General features: G+C 49.0%; 1 protein-coding gene across 1 annotated transcript in view; it reads right to left on the bottom strand.

The window, feature by feature from the left end:
- Positions 1-15,074, bottom strand: part of RIIAD1 (regulatory subunit of type II PKA R-subunit domain containing 1) — a 52,256-nt gene that overhangs the window by 32,961 nt on the left and 4,221 nt on the right. Inside the window, 4 exon segments of the mRNA XM_082346862.1 lie at positions 3,760-3,940; positions 5,786-5,832; positions 10,489-10,565; positions 11,060-11,230. Of these exon segments, the coding sequence (XP_082202988.1) occupies positions 3,760-3,940; positions 5,786-5,832; positions 10,489-10,565; positions 11,060-11,230 (476 nt within the window).

The raw sequence follows: 15,074 nt of genomic DNA on the forward strand, positions 1-15,074 counted from the left end.
CTGCCTCCCCTTCTAGCTACTGCCCTTCCTCCGTCCGCCTCACAGCCTTGCTCCTAGAAGGTCATCTCCACGGGCAGCATGCATCCACTCCCACATCCTCATCTCACAACTGCTGCTAAGCCCACTGTAGTCTCACTTCTGTCAACCCCACTGAAGCTAATCATATTAATGTTATGCACGACCCAATTGCAAATCAGTGGAAACCTTCTGGCCTAAATTCATCCCCCGGGGAGTTCCCTGGTGGTCTAGTGGTTAGAATTTGGCGCTTTCACTGCCATAGCGCAGCTTCAATCCCTGGTTGGGGAACTGAGATCCCACAAGCCACACAGTACGGGCCAAAAAATAAGTTAAAAATTTTTAAACATTTTTAGAATTAAAAAATAAATTCATCTCCCCATTGCCCCTGCCCCTGTCGACTTCCCTTCTGCTTTAGCAGATGATCCTATCATCCCTCTCCTTGTCCACACAAGAAACCTGGAAGTCAGTCTAGAATCTACATCCCCCCTTATAACCCCGCCCCATTCAAATCACAAGCCCTGCCAATTCCTCCTCCTAAAGACAACTAGGATTCATCTCCTGTTTTCATGTCACTGCCTCAATCAAGCCTTCCTCGTGCAGTCAGGCTTCTAACCACCACCCACCCATCCTTGCAACCATTCAGCAAGTTCACACTGAGTAGCTACACGTGCCAGGCACAGCTGTGGGTGCTGGCCTTGGAGTGATGAGCACGACTGACAAGGCCTGCTCTCACCGGGGCTCACATTCCTGGGGCCACAGACAGTAACAGGAAAATAAGCAGACAAGACAATATCAGACAGTGGTAGGTGTTGTAAAGAAAACCAGACAGAGGGATGTGACAGAACGGCTAGGGGGAATACCTTTCTAATTAAATATGTTTAAATGCCTGGGGGAAGCGACTTCAGTCTGCTCCCTAGAAAAGGACTCTCTGAGGAAGTGACAAGAAGCTATCTAGGGCACTGTTCAATGGCTGAATCCTCAACTTCCCAGCCTCCCTTCAAGAGGGGGCCGCGTACACAGTTCTGGCCAATGAGATGGTAGTGGAAGTTGCGGGGAGGAAGCGGGTGTCCCGAGGAAGCTTCTGCTTTCCTGAAAAGACAGACAAGTACCACTGGCACAGTCCCTTCCTGGTCCTCCTGCGTCTCCTCTGACCATGAGGGAGGGAAGGAACGGCAGAGAGGCGGCCCCTGAAACAACGCCAGCAGCCGCCACCTGCGGGTCGGCCACATGAGGAAAGCACGGCCTGCTTGCTCAGCAGAGTCTTCTCTTGTTTCCAGCACACAGCCTCCCTACTTGGACCATTAGCTCTGTGAGGTTCTGGGGAAGAGAAATCCAGGCAGAGTTCGAAGGCCCTAAAGTGGGAACTACCTTGGCATGTTCGGGGAGGAGAGAAAAGATTGGTGTGGCTGGAGCCCCGTGAGGAGGGAGGGAAAGAGCAGCCGACGACCGAGAGGTGGAGGGGCTCATGAAGCCTTGCAGTCCCTGGAAGGCCATCCGGACTTTAAGTGCACAGAAGACCACTAAAGGGGTTTAGGCAGGAAAGTAACATACTGATTTAGGTTTCTTAAAAGATCATTCGAGCTACCACGTGGAGAATGAGTCAGGGAGGGAGGGTACGGCAGACACTGCTTCGGGACTGACCCAACAGCTGCTCCCCTCTCCTTTTCTCTTGCCCCCTTCCGCTCTGGAAGCAAGGAAGAAAGGAGTAATAAGAATCAGCAGACCAGGACTTCCCTGGTGGCGCAGTGGTTGAGAGTCCGCCTGCCAATGCAGGGGACACGGGTTCGAGCCCTGGTCTGGGAAGATCCCACATGCCGTGGAGCAACTAAGCCCGTGCGCCACAACTATTGAGCCTGAACTCTAGAGCCCGCGAACCACAACTATACTGAGCCCTCATGCCACAGCTACTAAAGCCCGCGCGCCTAGAGCCTGTGCTCCGCAACAAAGAGAAGCCACTGCAATGAGAAGCCCGCGCACCGCAACGAAGAGTAGCCCCTGCTCGCCGCAACTAGAGAAAGCCCGCGCACAGCAATGAAGACCCAACGCAGCCAATAAATAAATAAATAAATAAATTTATTTTTAAAAAAAAAAAGAATCAGCAGGCCACCAGCATCCTGCTCAGCAGAATGTAAGCACCGAGACACCCTGACTACCCCATGCCTCTTGCCACATCTGCCTAGCAAATCCCTTCTTACACATCACATGCCAGTTTCCGTGAGGCCTCCCTCAGTCCCTCACTTCGCAAGGAGACCAGGTGTTCCTTCTTCCACCGCCTCCTGTATCATGTCCCTACTTCCATCATAGGTATACAATGGTCTTGATAGCAGTCGACGTAATGGGACTGCTCATTCAACTATACAAGCATTCATTCTCTCCACAAATGCATACCAAGTACTTGCTATATTCAGACACTGTGCTAGGGGTCTGGAACTCAACAGTGAACAAGTTCGATTTTTAGGTTTGGTCCCTGCCCTGGTGGAGCTTTCAGTCCAAAAAGTGAGATATTCAGACAGTTAAGGTTTGGGGAGAAAAGCAGCCCGTCTCCCAGACCATGAACCACTGCACGGCGGGGACAATCGCTCTGCCTTACCCCCAGGACCGAGCGCACTGTCTCACACAGAGAAGGCGCACTGTGACCTAAAAGTGCATTTCTTATCTCCACCAGGGAACTCCCCAAGCATGAGCCGCTGCACTCTCGTGTATTAAACCACGCACCCAAGCATCCTAAAAAACGCTCTGCTCTCTCCCCACACTGTTACAAGCCTCTGCCCCTACAAAAGGTTCCAAGAGTGTCTAACATAACACTTCACATCAGAGATCCTTAGTAGGTGTGTGTTTGGCTGAAGGCTTCGTTTGGATTTTCTAAACAGGGATACCTCATTGTCAGAGCCATGGCTGTTGAAGTGTGATTCTGAAAGCACTTAAAATAACTCCTCAGGTTCCTACCCCATAGCTTATTATGTGTAGCTTTAATAGTTCTCTAAATGCCCCATTTTGTTGCCCTTTCTACTACTGCAGATGATGGTAGCTGGGAACAAGACAGCAGAGACAAGGGAAATAAAAATAATACAGCCTCCACTTCGGTCTGTATTATTTGTTGCTTCTGTTGCCATAGTGAAGTTGACAAGTGACACACAGGTGAGAGGTCCTTCCCACGGTGGAGCCAGTGAGTTGTGGAGGCCAGAGAGGTAGGACACACACACACATGCAAGACTTCCAAGCCTCCTAGGCCTGGAAAGGACTTCACCAGGCCAACTGGCCCCTCTCCTGCCTCTAAGCTGAAAGTCAAATGGTTGGGCAGCTTGTTCCTAAAAACCCTCAAGAACAAAGTCCACCACCTCTGAGTCACCCACGGGGCTCTTATTTCACAATATTCATGGCCCTGAATGGGTTTTCTGTGTCTAATCTCATTCGCTCTTGCCGTCCACCCAACCCAATTCCTCTGACTATTGCTTCTATGGAAATAAAAGTTAATCATCACCTGTACACTTTGTACAGTAACCCCGGAGGTAAGATAAAAAACAAAAGCCACCTTGGAAGCGTGGACTCTGCTTGAGTACAACCACGACCAGCTGTGTTCCTCTCAGGATTCCCCACCCCTGCTCTTTTGTCCGGTCTTGGCTCTGGGAGTGAGTGGCCTGGAGGGGCAGGGAGTGCACGGGGTTGAGGCACATGCGGAAACACCCACTGACCTAGCTCAGAGGCCTCTGCCACGAACAGAGAAACAGGCCTGCTACCTACCCGGTCAGAGTAGGGGCAGAGCAGCCTCCCATGAAGGATGTCTTCTTCCTTCTAAGTGAAATATAGCAGAGAGAACAGGGAGGTCTGTTTTTAATGAGCATCTTTAAAAGCCTTTGCAACAGCAGACACAGCCCGGAAACCCACAGTGATGGCAACAGGGCTCTCTCGCTTCCAGATGACCCTGCAAAACAGAAATGGTGCTGCTAAATCAGGAGTGTGGCTCTTTCCCACTTCACATTTAAAAATCCCAACCTTCAAAATCATTTCAGAAATCCTGCCCGAAAAATGTGTGATGGCCCTCACGGCGTAGCCTGGTTTGACGATGAAGGGGGCAGGAAAGCGCCCAATCCAAATGCAACGAGGGAAACTGCCCCCACCCTTGACAGAAGCAGTGGGAAAGCCCTTCTACTCCCGCCGCCAAAGACACAAGGAAAAGGCCACCTGCAGGAGCACACAGGAATTCTGCAGCCTGAGAGCAGGCCCTTGATACTAGCGGATCCCACCCCGTTTCCCTGGCTCTCTCTTTCCTCCAGAACTACTCCACTTCCATTCTCTTGATCCATGTCACTAGATTAAGAAGACGGATGTCTCTCCCTGACACGGACATGCCAGACAAACCCTGGGCCTCTCTTCACATTCCCCAAAGTAGTGTCAGGAAAATGAAACACTTGCACGGAACTTCTCTGCAGCATCTCTGTTTGGTTTCTTTCACACCCTGGGCCGAGGAGCCAGTGCTTATTTTCACAGGAGTAAAGAAGCCTCTGACTGTAAGTGAGGTTAACACCCACCCCGAGGCTGGATTCTTTCTGTTCTCTCTCAACAGCTGAGCATCAGGATTTTGCTAATTAAGCCGCTTTCTTCTCCTTAATTAGCTGCATGTGAATCTTGTTGGGAAGTCTTGGATCCGTGAAATAGTCTGGGATAAGAATTAAAAAGAAGAAATCATCTAAACCCAAGGGAAAAAGACTAGGCGAGAGACAGCTCACTCTGCTAAAAAGCCAGGACGGCTCTGTCTTAGCAGGACTGTTACTGGTGGTCCTGCTTTACAATGTAATATGAGATGCCACAGCAAATCCCAAGGTCGCTGTCTTCCCCGCGCCCCCCCCAGAAGTTCTGAGCCTCCAGCTCCAGCGTTCCCAGCAAGGGCTGACAGGACGGCCCCTGTCCCCTCCACACCGCCCTGCCGCTGGCCTGTCAGCTTGCTGACGCACAGGGAGCCATCAGAGGGCTGAGGGAGTTTCTGGCTTTCTGCTCCAGGCCCATCTTAGGGCCCAAATAAATACCAAGTGTTATTCTTGTCTCAGCTCGGCCTGCTGGCTCCTGCCTCTGAGACATCACGCCCTCTCTGAGAATATCCTCTCAGAGGAGAGCCAGGCTCTTGCAGGATGACGACAGAAGAGGATTTTTATATACCCAGCATAACGTGAATCAGAGGCAGCATCTGCTGTGGCAGCAAAGACATACTTAGATTCAGTCAGAAACGGTTTGAGGCTGTAATCCCAGGGCTAAAAGGACCCAAGAAATCATCGAGCCCAGCCCCTTCCCTTTAAATACCATTGACCTCAAGCCATCTCAGGGCAGCGGAGCCCATTAGTATCACCTGGGGAGTCTTTAAAACTGTGGACGCCCGGCCCCACCCCAGACTAATTAAATAAAAACCTCTGGGGGTGGGCCCGGGCATCGGTATTTTTTAAAAGTTCCCCAGATGATTTTAATGTGCAGCCAGGGTTGAGAACCCTGCTTTAAGATTCCCAGGGAAAGAGCTGCCAGTCTGTTCCTTAGGGAGTCTCAAAATTCTTAACAGTCTTTACCACGAGGAAGTTCTGCCTCCTTTCTTATCTGTCCTCATTTTGAGGAAATGACATTGAGGAAAGAGCCTTTTGAAAAAAGCTCCCTTGGGAGACATTGGATAAAGAAGCACCCCAGACTCTGCAGGGAGAATCCTGGGCTTGTCCGAGTCTAAATTCACAGTAACACTCCTGGTGCTCGTTTATCAAACGCCCAAAATGGACTCTGCCTTACTCACCTGCAGCAAATTCTTGAATGTTGTCTGGTCTTTTCAAAAACATTTCTCTGGAAAACATCAAGGGATAAGGGGAGGAGGTAAAGCAGGTCCTGCACTGTTGGGGCAGATGACCTGGGACACACCCGTCGTGGCAGGCGGAAAGCCGGAGGACTCCTGCCAAGGACCCTTTCCTTCGTGATTTTCCTTCTAGTCAGGATCTGAGGCCAGGAGCAAGACGTTCTAAATGGCAAGAAGCCTAGGGAATGCTCACCTCACAAGACAGCGAGTGCTGCAGCCAAGTGAAGCTTGTCATTCACTCCGCAAACATTTCACAGAACCAGAGACCAGGCCTGGGCCAGGCAGCAAGTTGAAGAGCTCGCTGCCTCCTCCTCGAGGGACTCACGTGTGGTGGGATAGATGTGCAACCCACAACCTTCCAAGGAAGTGTAACCAGGAACCGCCACGGGTGGGGGGGAGGGCACAGTAAACCACGCTGAGAAGACAGACTTGAGATGGTTGTTGGCCCTGCATACAGTGGACGCTGGGACAAAACCCACGGTGCCGGTGCCACTGGGAAGCTGAAACTGCCTTATAGCCCACCGACTTTTATAGCCCATAAAGCTCGTTCACAAACATTATCTCACTCTACACTCTGGGAAACAGCAATGACTGTGCCCCATTTTACATATGAAGAAAGCAAGCTTTCAAAAGGTTGACCATTTGCCCAAGTTCATAAAGCAAGTAAATAAAGGAGAGGAGGCCCAGGTCTTGTGGTTCCAAGGCCAGTGCTCTACAACATGGCCTTGTGGCCGTGGCTGCCCTGCCCCACCAGCATGGACGGCCCTCCCTGCCCAGGAGGCCCCTGCCTCCCAAGCTTCAAGAATTTTGCTTCCCTTCTTCTCCTTCAATTCAATTTGAGAATTGTTGAGCACAAATTCTGTGTAAGTCACTCTATAAGATATGAGGGATTGATTTTACAAAGATAAAATATAGCCCCACCTCAAAGGAATTACAGTCAAGTGAAAGGAAATGGGTAAGTTCCCAAATGTCCAAAAGGCCAAGTAACCTCCAGGGTATGAAATAGTGTGCCGGGAGATCAGAGGAGAGAGAGTGATTCCTTACGGCAAGACCCCCAAATCCTCACAGAGCAGCTGGCGTTTGAGAGCGCCCTTGAGGTACACGTGGGACAAGGGCTGAGGGACAAGAGCCTTCCAGACCAAGGAGCAGCAGGAATAAAGGCCCGAAAATTAAAGGGAACTGCCCATGTCCTATCGACAGTGAACTCCAGAGGGTAGGAACTGGGTGGTATCCACCTTTGTTTCCCCAGGGTCTAGAAGAGCACTCAGGGAGTGTCAGTGCCCCTGCAGAGGGCGGTGGAATGATCAGAGAGGTCCAGTCTGGCTGGAGTGGGGGCACGTGCAGGGAGTAGTGGGAAGCGAAGGAGGCCCTAGTATGGAGGGCCTTGAAGACCAGGGAGAGACATTCATACTCAGTTCAAGAGACGATGGTGGGGGGACTTCCCTGGTGGCACAGTGGATAAGAATCCGCCAGCCAATGCAGGGGACAAGGGTTCAAGCCCTGGTCCGGGAAGATCCCACATGCCGTGGAGCAACTAAGCCCACGCGCCACAACTACTGAGCCTGTGCTCTAGAGCCCGTGTTCCGCAACAAGAGAAGCCACCGCAATGAGAAGCCCATGCATCGCAACTAGAGAAAGCTCACGCGCAGCAAGGAAGACCCATGGCAGCCAAAAATAAATAAATAAATGAATAAATTTTTTAAAAAAGAGAGAGACGATGGGGGGACTTCCCTGGTGGCGCAGTGGTTAAGAATCCGCCTGCCAATGCAGGGGACACGGGTTCGAGCCCTGGTCCGGGAAGATCTCACGTGCCAGGGAGCAACTAATCCCATGCGCCACAACTACTGAGCCTGCGCTCTAGAGCCTGCGAGCCACAATTACTGAGCCCGAGTGCCACAACTACTGAAGCCCATGGACCTAGAGCCCGTGCTCCGCAACAAGAGAAGCCACCGCAATGAGAAGCCCACGCACCGCAACGAAGACCCAACGCAGCCATAAATAAATAAATAAATAAATTTATTTTTTAAAAAAGAGAGAGACAATGGGAATGGATAAACAAAGCGTGGTAGAGTCACACAGTGGAATACTACAACGAGAATGGAGGATCTAAAAGATACTGCTGAGCAAAAGAAGCCAGGCACAAAAGAGCACATATTGTGGAATTCCATTTGTATAAAGTAGACAAAAAGGCAAAATGAATCTGTGTGATTAGAAGTCAGGATACTGGCTAACTTTTTGGAGGAAGTGACTGAAAGGGGCCACAAAGGGTCTGAGGTGCTAGTCAGGTTCTAGTTCTTGATCTGGACGCTAGTATCATGTGTGTTCTCAGCTTGCGAAAGTTCATCCAGTTTAGGATATGCCACTTGTCTGTACTTTATATTTCAATAGAATGTTTAAAAAAAAAAAAGGCAATATTGTGGATCCACTGAAGATTTTTCCAGCCAAGGAATGATATGATCCGTGCTATGGTCTGGGAAGATTCATCTGCCTGGCTGTTTACAAAAACACCTAATAAAGCCTGTCTACAATTTCACACTTTGTTATCATATCTCCAGCCTAAAACCTGAGCTCTCTGGGTGCCTAAAAGAAGTTAGATCCCTATTTCTTCCATTTTTCAGTTCTAAAATTCAAGGCATTAAGAGTTCCATATACTGTATATATGAATATAGACTGGAGAGTTGTGGCTGAATGGCCATAAATCATTAGGATCTGCAAAACCCAAGTGGTGAGCTTGCTTCCCAACAAAAACAGCGTGGGGCTTCTCATGGCTTGCAGTGAGTGTACAGCAGAGACCTGCAGACAGGTGAGGACAGGCACGCTGCCCAGGATTCTGTCCCCTCTTCTCCCTTCCTCTTTTCTCACAGGAAGGACCATCTGAAGCATCCAATGCAGATGAGGGGCTGATTCTGGTTCACTCTGGTATCATCCAAAGGAAATAACAATCACACCAAAAAAAAACCAAAAGCAAACCGCCAAAGTTCAAACACTTCCTCTCCCCTCTCACCTCCCCTTCAGAAAGAGAAAGGCCTAAAAGGGGCCAGGAGGATTTCACGAGAGGAGCTTCTGGGACAGCAAAAGGAGAAGCCTGGTGGCCTACCTGGCCCAGGGAGGGGGATGATAAGGAAGGAAAGGGAAGATGCCTAGGGCTGTCTTTGCAGACACCCAGCTCCTCCTGGAAACTGTTCCTGGGCAGAGAAGCAGGGCCACCCCTGCCATGTGACTAAAACAACACCCTCTTCATTCACCACCCCCAAGGTTTCTAATCCTTTTGTTTGTGAACATTGCAAATGGTGCGTTAATTCAGGTTTTAACATCTATCCCCAATCTCGAAGCTGGAATCATTCCTAACTTGGATTGCAAGCTCCCCAGGATAGGAAAGATGTCATCCTTTATCTCTTTAGAAGAAAAGGTACAGAAAGTGATGGCCTGATCTCCAGGGCCGACACTGACAGAGGACCCCTAAACTATCTTTTGCCCAAGCCTTACCCCTGGCCCAAAAAAACCAAACCTCACAGACAGGTTTCCATTTTCCCTTTCCCCTTCCCCTATCTGCCCTCTGAGAATCGGCTGCCACTTTGAAGAACAATGAAGCATGGAAAAAAGACACCCTTCCAGGGCTACTTTTAAAAAGACAAAGGAGAGCCCTACCTCTGGCTCCCCAGCTCCTGTGTGCTTACGGTGCAACACAGTGGAAAAACCAGGGGTTTGGATCCTGGTTCAGCAATTTGGGGAAGGTATTTCACCTGTAAAATGGAAGTGATAATAAACTATCTTTGCTAGGAGGATCAGCAAAAATGTACCAAAATGTCATACACTGTGGGCCCTGGGGACACAAACATGGCTCCACCAGCTTAGAGCTTTGGTCCAGGGAGAGAAAGAAAAGATCGACAATGCAATTATACAATGTGATAACTGCTAATGTAGGAAACCAATAGCAGTGCCTGGAAATGGAAGCCATTATTATTTAAATCTTGCCTATCTGTCTGTAGCCAAACAGTATTCGACATAGCTCTATTGTTTTCATCCATTGATGCTCCATGATTTTTTTTTTCCCTCAGTTCTTTGCTTTTCAACCTATTAGGAACATTTTCCATTGAAGCAAATGCCATGCTGAAAGGCATTGTGGGGGAAGGAAAAAGGTGCTCCAAGACATGGTGGAAAATGGTTTTCTTTTCCCCATGACTGACAAGGGAGTGGCTTCCAACCCTTGGGAGTCTTTCCACACCAATGTTCTCAGGTAGAGAAAGGCCAGACGTCTTAATTTTTTTTAAGTTCTAGTGACCTTGTTAAATGCCTCTGATAGAGAATAGGGGTCTACACCCAATGGCTGCCTGCTGAGTTTCTCAATGCCAAATTCCCTCTTCCAAGTGTTGGAAGGTATGTATTTATCCTTAGAGCTAAAGTGAATGCATATTAATATTTTTGAGAATTTTGAGATAACTGAAGGAAACCTCTGGAGATAACAAGAAAACCCTGGGTGCCACAGACCCCAGCGCTAGAAAATATTCAATCTCAGGATATTTTCTAACCTTCAGACCCTAAAGGAAGCAACAAGTAATGTTTAAAGAAAGAAGAGGTCACTCACACTCATCAATCCCCAACGAGATTTCCACTATTTGCTCAAGACCAGTCTGAAAACCACCTACCTGAAGAAACCACTTATGAGCCACTCCACTTCTTTGTGGGTCCTTAGGTACTTTTCATTAGTAATCCGAGTCTGAATCTGGAGGGCAAGAGCAAAAGGTCATGCTTCATGAGGCGAAAGACTTCAGGGTTCAAGCCCTGGAGGTGTGGAGGGCTTGGGGAAACAACGTGCGCACTTAACCCGGGTCTCTTCGCAGGATGTTTGAACATTTAAGCCATCTGTCTTCTTACAGATCAACATCTTCAATGCTGCCTCCGGCTCAGGCTTAGGGGCCTTAACTAAGGTCGGGGTCTCTACCGTTGGGAAGTTCTTGTTTGTATCTAAGTTAAAGTATCCGGCAGTCATTTCGGTCCATTTCTCTGGCCCATCCCTGTTTAAGTTTTTTTCGGCACTTTCAGGCGCCTGTCGGGCTCTATTCAGGGGCCCAGAAGCCTAGGGGTCTGCCGGGGGTGTCCCCACCCACCCAGCCTTCCACCCCTTTGTCTGGCAACAGGCTCCACGTCCCTTTTCTCTGGGGCCCCTAGCCAGGGGAGCTGCACTCTAATGGAGGCGGGGGTCGGGGCCTCACCCACCTTGAAGCCGCGCAGCTTCTCCAGCTGCTCGGGGCTCAGCGCCTCGGGGTACAGCCCTTGAATCCCTCCCGGCAGGGTCGCCATCTTGTCGCGGTCGTCAAGGCGACGGGAGGCGCGGCTGGTGAGGACCCGCCCCCGGCCTGGACCCGCCCTCTCCAGCAGGGGGCGGGGCTGAGGGAAGAAATAAGGGGGCCACTCTGAAGCCGAGGAGGAAGCTCAGGAGGGTGTCTAAAGGATCCCCTTCCCCAGATTTGGGGACTGAATTCCCAGCTTGACTGTATATGAAAATGAGCCCTTCTTGTTGACCCCACCCAACCTCAAATAGTTTTTTCTTTAGCTCTAGAGCATAACTGGAAAAGGGATTCCTAAGGCAGAGTCTCCCAGAATCTGGTTCCTGACTCTCACTTTAAGCCTAGTAGTGGGGAAGGAGAATCTAGGCTTCTTCCCTTTCCACCGGCCCGGAAGCCAAACCCCTCCATCCTTCAAGTGCAGACACTTGACCCTGAAGTCTTGGATTCTTAACACAACATGAAAGCACCCCATAGGATGGAATGAACCGAGTTCTACAAAGGAAGGAATGTTCTCAGACTAAAAATGCTGGAAAGGACCTGGGGACATGCTGCCAGAAGTTTCCCCTCTTGGACTGACTTTCTTGTGTAGATTAACTGCTCCTTATAAATTCTAAATCATGTCTCCCACTCCCAATGGAGTAGGGGACGGGAAAGGCAGTTGGTCTTCAAGATGTGTTCTTCTGCTATCTAATTAAGAAGAGAAAGTGAGACAGAAAGCCAGAGAGCTGAAAATAGCACCTAGAAAGGGCAGGAGGCTGTCTGACAATACACACAAGTGCTGAATTTCTACACCCCCCAGAGATCATGAGCAGCAGAGACCTTCTGAGAGGCAGAGAAGAGAGCCCAAAAGGAGGCAGTCTTTTTAGATTTGTGAAAACTGCCCAAGGAGCAAGGAAAGAGCTTAACAAGCCCAGCATTAGGCCATGGCCTGGGAGGGGGTCTCCCTGCGATCTGCCTCTCAGAAAAGACTGAGGAGGGAATTCGCTGGCGGTCCAGTGGTTAGCACTCCGTGCTTTCACTGCTGGGGCTGGGTTCAATCCCTGGTCGGGGAAGTAAGATCCCGCAAGCCGCGCAACGTGGCCAAAAAAAAAAGTGAAAATGTTGGCAGTTCCCAAGCCAGGAAAAAACCTCAAGAGGTAGATTAAATAGTGGGCTACAAACCTCTTCTCAGAAACCCCATCTGGGTAGTAATCATTTTGATTGTTTTTTAGGAGCGAGAGTTATAGTGAGAGGTAGATAAGCTGCCATCTGTCAGAAGTGATTTTTTTAGGCAGGAGCAGAGGTTAATCAGAGGTGATAGTTCCTGTTGGCCAAGACCTGTCTCTTCCCACCCCTCCACCCCCCCAGAGAAGCTAGTGTTAGAACCTCTAAGTTGCACCGTCCAATGTGGTCACCACGAGCCACCTGTGGCTATTAAGCACTTGAAATTTGCTGAAAGTGTCAGATGAGCTGTAAGTGTAAATCACTGACTGGATTTTGAAGACTTGGTATTTTAAAATGTAAATATCTCATTAATAATCCTTACATTGATTACATGTTGAATATTTTGGACATATCATAAAAACTCGTTGAATAATATATTGAATATACTGGTTAAATAAAATATATTATTAAAAGTCATTTCACTTTTTCTTTTCACTTTTTTAATGTGGCTACTAGAAATTTTTAAATTATATATATAGCTTGCATTATAGTAAAGGGTGCTGGTCTGGACTGTCAAATCTACACACACATACACACACACACACACACACACACACACACATGCACAATTCCCTCCATCCCCCAACCCCATGCATAAAATAATTAATGTCTTCCTTCTGCTAGGCTATGATCTTCTTATGCTTTGAGAATCAGTCAAGCCTTTCTTGACTGACCACATCCCATGGCCCAAACCCCAAATACACATATGTGTAAATGAGAGAAGCTACTTTTCTTTTTTTAACAGCACCTCAGTTCTCGCTATTGTAAATTGTGTTGGCCTTTCTTACCTCTCCACTTGAGGTAGAAGCCACTTGAGGGAAGGAAGATTATATAATCAATTCTTTGTACACTCTCACAGATTCTGCTACAGAAGTCTTCACTCTGTTTTCAATTATTGAGGCCAGCAAGTATTTGGTGACTAGTCATTCTGCCCACACATACCATCACTACATTTTGACCTTTCTGAAAAGTACCCCAATTATTTAGCATGTCTCATTTCCTAAGAATCTAAAACCAGGAGTGAGCTCTCTCTTTATAAAGTCAATAATCATTTAATGTAGGGCATCTTCACATTGAGTGCAGAGAATAAGAAAGAGGGTGAGCTTGGGGATGGTGGGCAGAGAAAGTACCTTGGAGGAACCTAGTTGGAAGCCTCATCTCCTCCTGGAGAGCAATTCCCCAGTATGCGCCTCTGGGTCATTTTTCCCCCCAGTCTTCACCCCACAGGGCTTCCTTCCCCTACAGCCTGAAGGACAACAGAGATGTGCCCACAGTCGCCCAGCAAGGAGGGCCTGAAGAGAGCTCCCACCTCTTCTCTCCTAAACCCCGCCTCTCCTCTCAGACTGAAGCCTTCCATCTGGGGACCACAAACTAAGCGAAGGATTGGAGGCGTTTTGCTGCCTGCAGCTGTCTCCTCAATTGCTGACTGGGAGGAGGAGTGAGGAGAGTTCATTATAATTCATTTTTGTGAATGTTTAATATTTCAATTAATATGATTAGCCCCAAGCCTGAATGAGCAGCAGGGCGGCAGATCTGCTGACAAGACACAGAGTAATGAGATCAACAGGGCCATGGGGTCTTCCTAGGCTCCATCCTCAGAGGGCGTGATCTGTTTAGCATCTCCATAAATACCAAGATCAGATTAGGAGGCAAGGGAAGGAGCAGTGGGGGTGGGGAGATGAGTGGAAAGTTACTTTCCAGATGTATTTGCCCTCTTGACTCCCTGGCACTGCCATCGCATATTCTGACCACCCTGCACTGGGTCCTCTTCCATCTCCCCCCACCCACCCATTTTAGAGGACCCTATTGGGAGGACCTGGACATCCATACCATAAAGTGTAAACATGTCTACACATACACACACACACACACACACACACACACACGCTCACACTCAAACATACATATCTGTCAGAATGTGGCTTCAGGCCACAGAAATGATGCTAGGGAAGGATGGATGGTGGTTAATGGAGAATCAAGCAGTAGAAGGAAGGATAGCTCTCACCCAGGGCTCAAATGAAGACACAAGAGGAAGAAAGGCCAGGCTCAACCACTCCCCCCATTCCCAAGAGGAGATTTGACAGGGAAGTTAAACGCATGGACTTGGAAACACACTGTCCGGGCTCCACTCTCAGCTATACCTCTTTCCAGTGTGTGACCTTAGGCAAGTCATTTAATCTCTCTGTGCCTTGGTTTCCTCATCTTTACTCGAAGATAACAATAGAACCTACATCATAGGGTGATGCTTAGGGTTAAACAAGTTAGTAAATATAAAGCACTTAAACAAGGCCTATGACACGGACCAACACCGTAAGAGCCATCTAAGTGATAGTACTATTAATTCCCTTCCAGAAGAAAAGCCTGCCTGTCCAGAGAGCTGAGGCAGGGCTGCTGGGATTCAGGTGGGACAGATTTCAGAGACACCAGCACCACTGTGGAGACATCAGCCCCATTCTGGGGTGAAGAAGGGGTGACAGGAGGCAGGGAGTTCCACAAAAGCTGTGAGCCCAGGTCGGTGAGCACCTGATGGCAGGCAAGGGCTGCCTTGCCTGCATTGAGGGGGAGCTGTGAGTGAGCCCAGTGTACAGAGGGGTCAAGCTCTCTCGACATCACAGGGCAAACTGATCATCTATAGAAGTTTAACTGTTTAGGGGAGTAATGGCCCCCAAATATGCTTCCCCCATCCCTCTTTGTTACCTGACTCAATTAGAGAGTCCCAGTCAGGGAACATAACTGGGGTG

This window comes from Balaenoptera borealis, assembly GCF_965194805.1.
Source record: "Balaenoptera borealis genome assembly, chromosome: 1".
Lineage (NCBI taxonomy): Eukaryota > Metazoa > Chordata > Mammalia > Artiodactyla > Balaenopteridae > Balaenoptera > Balaenoptera borealis.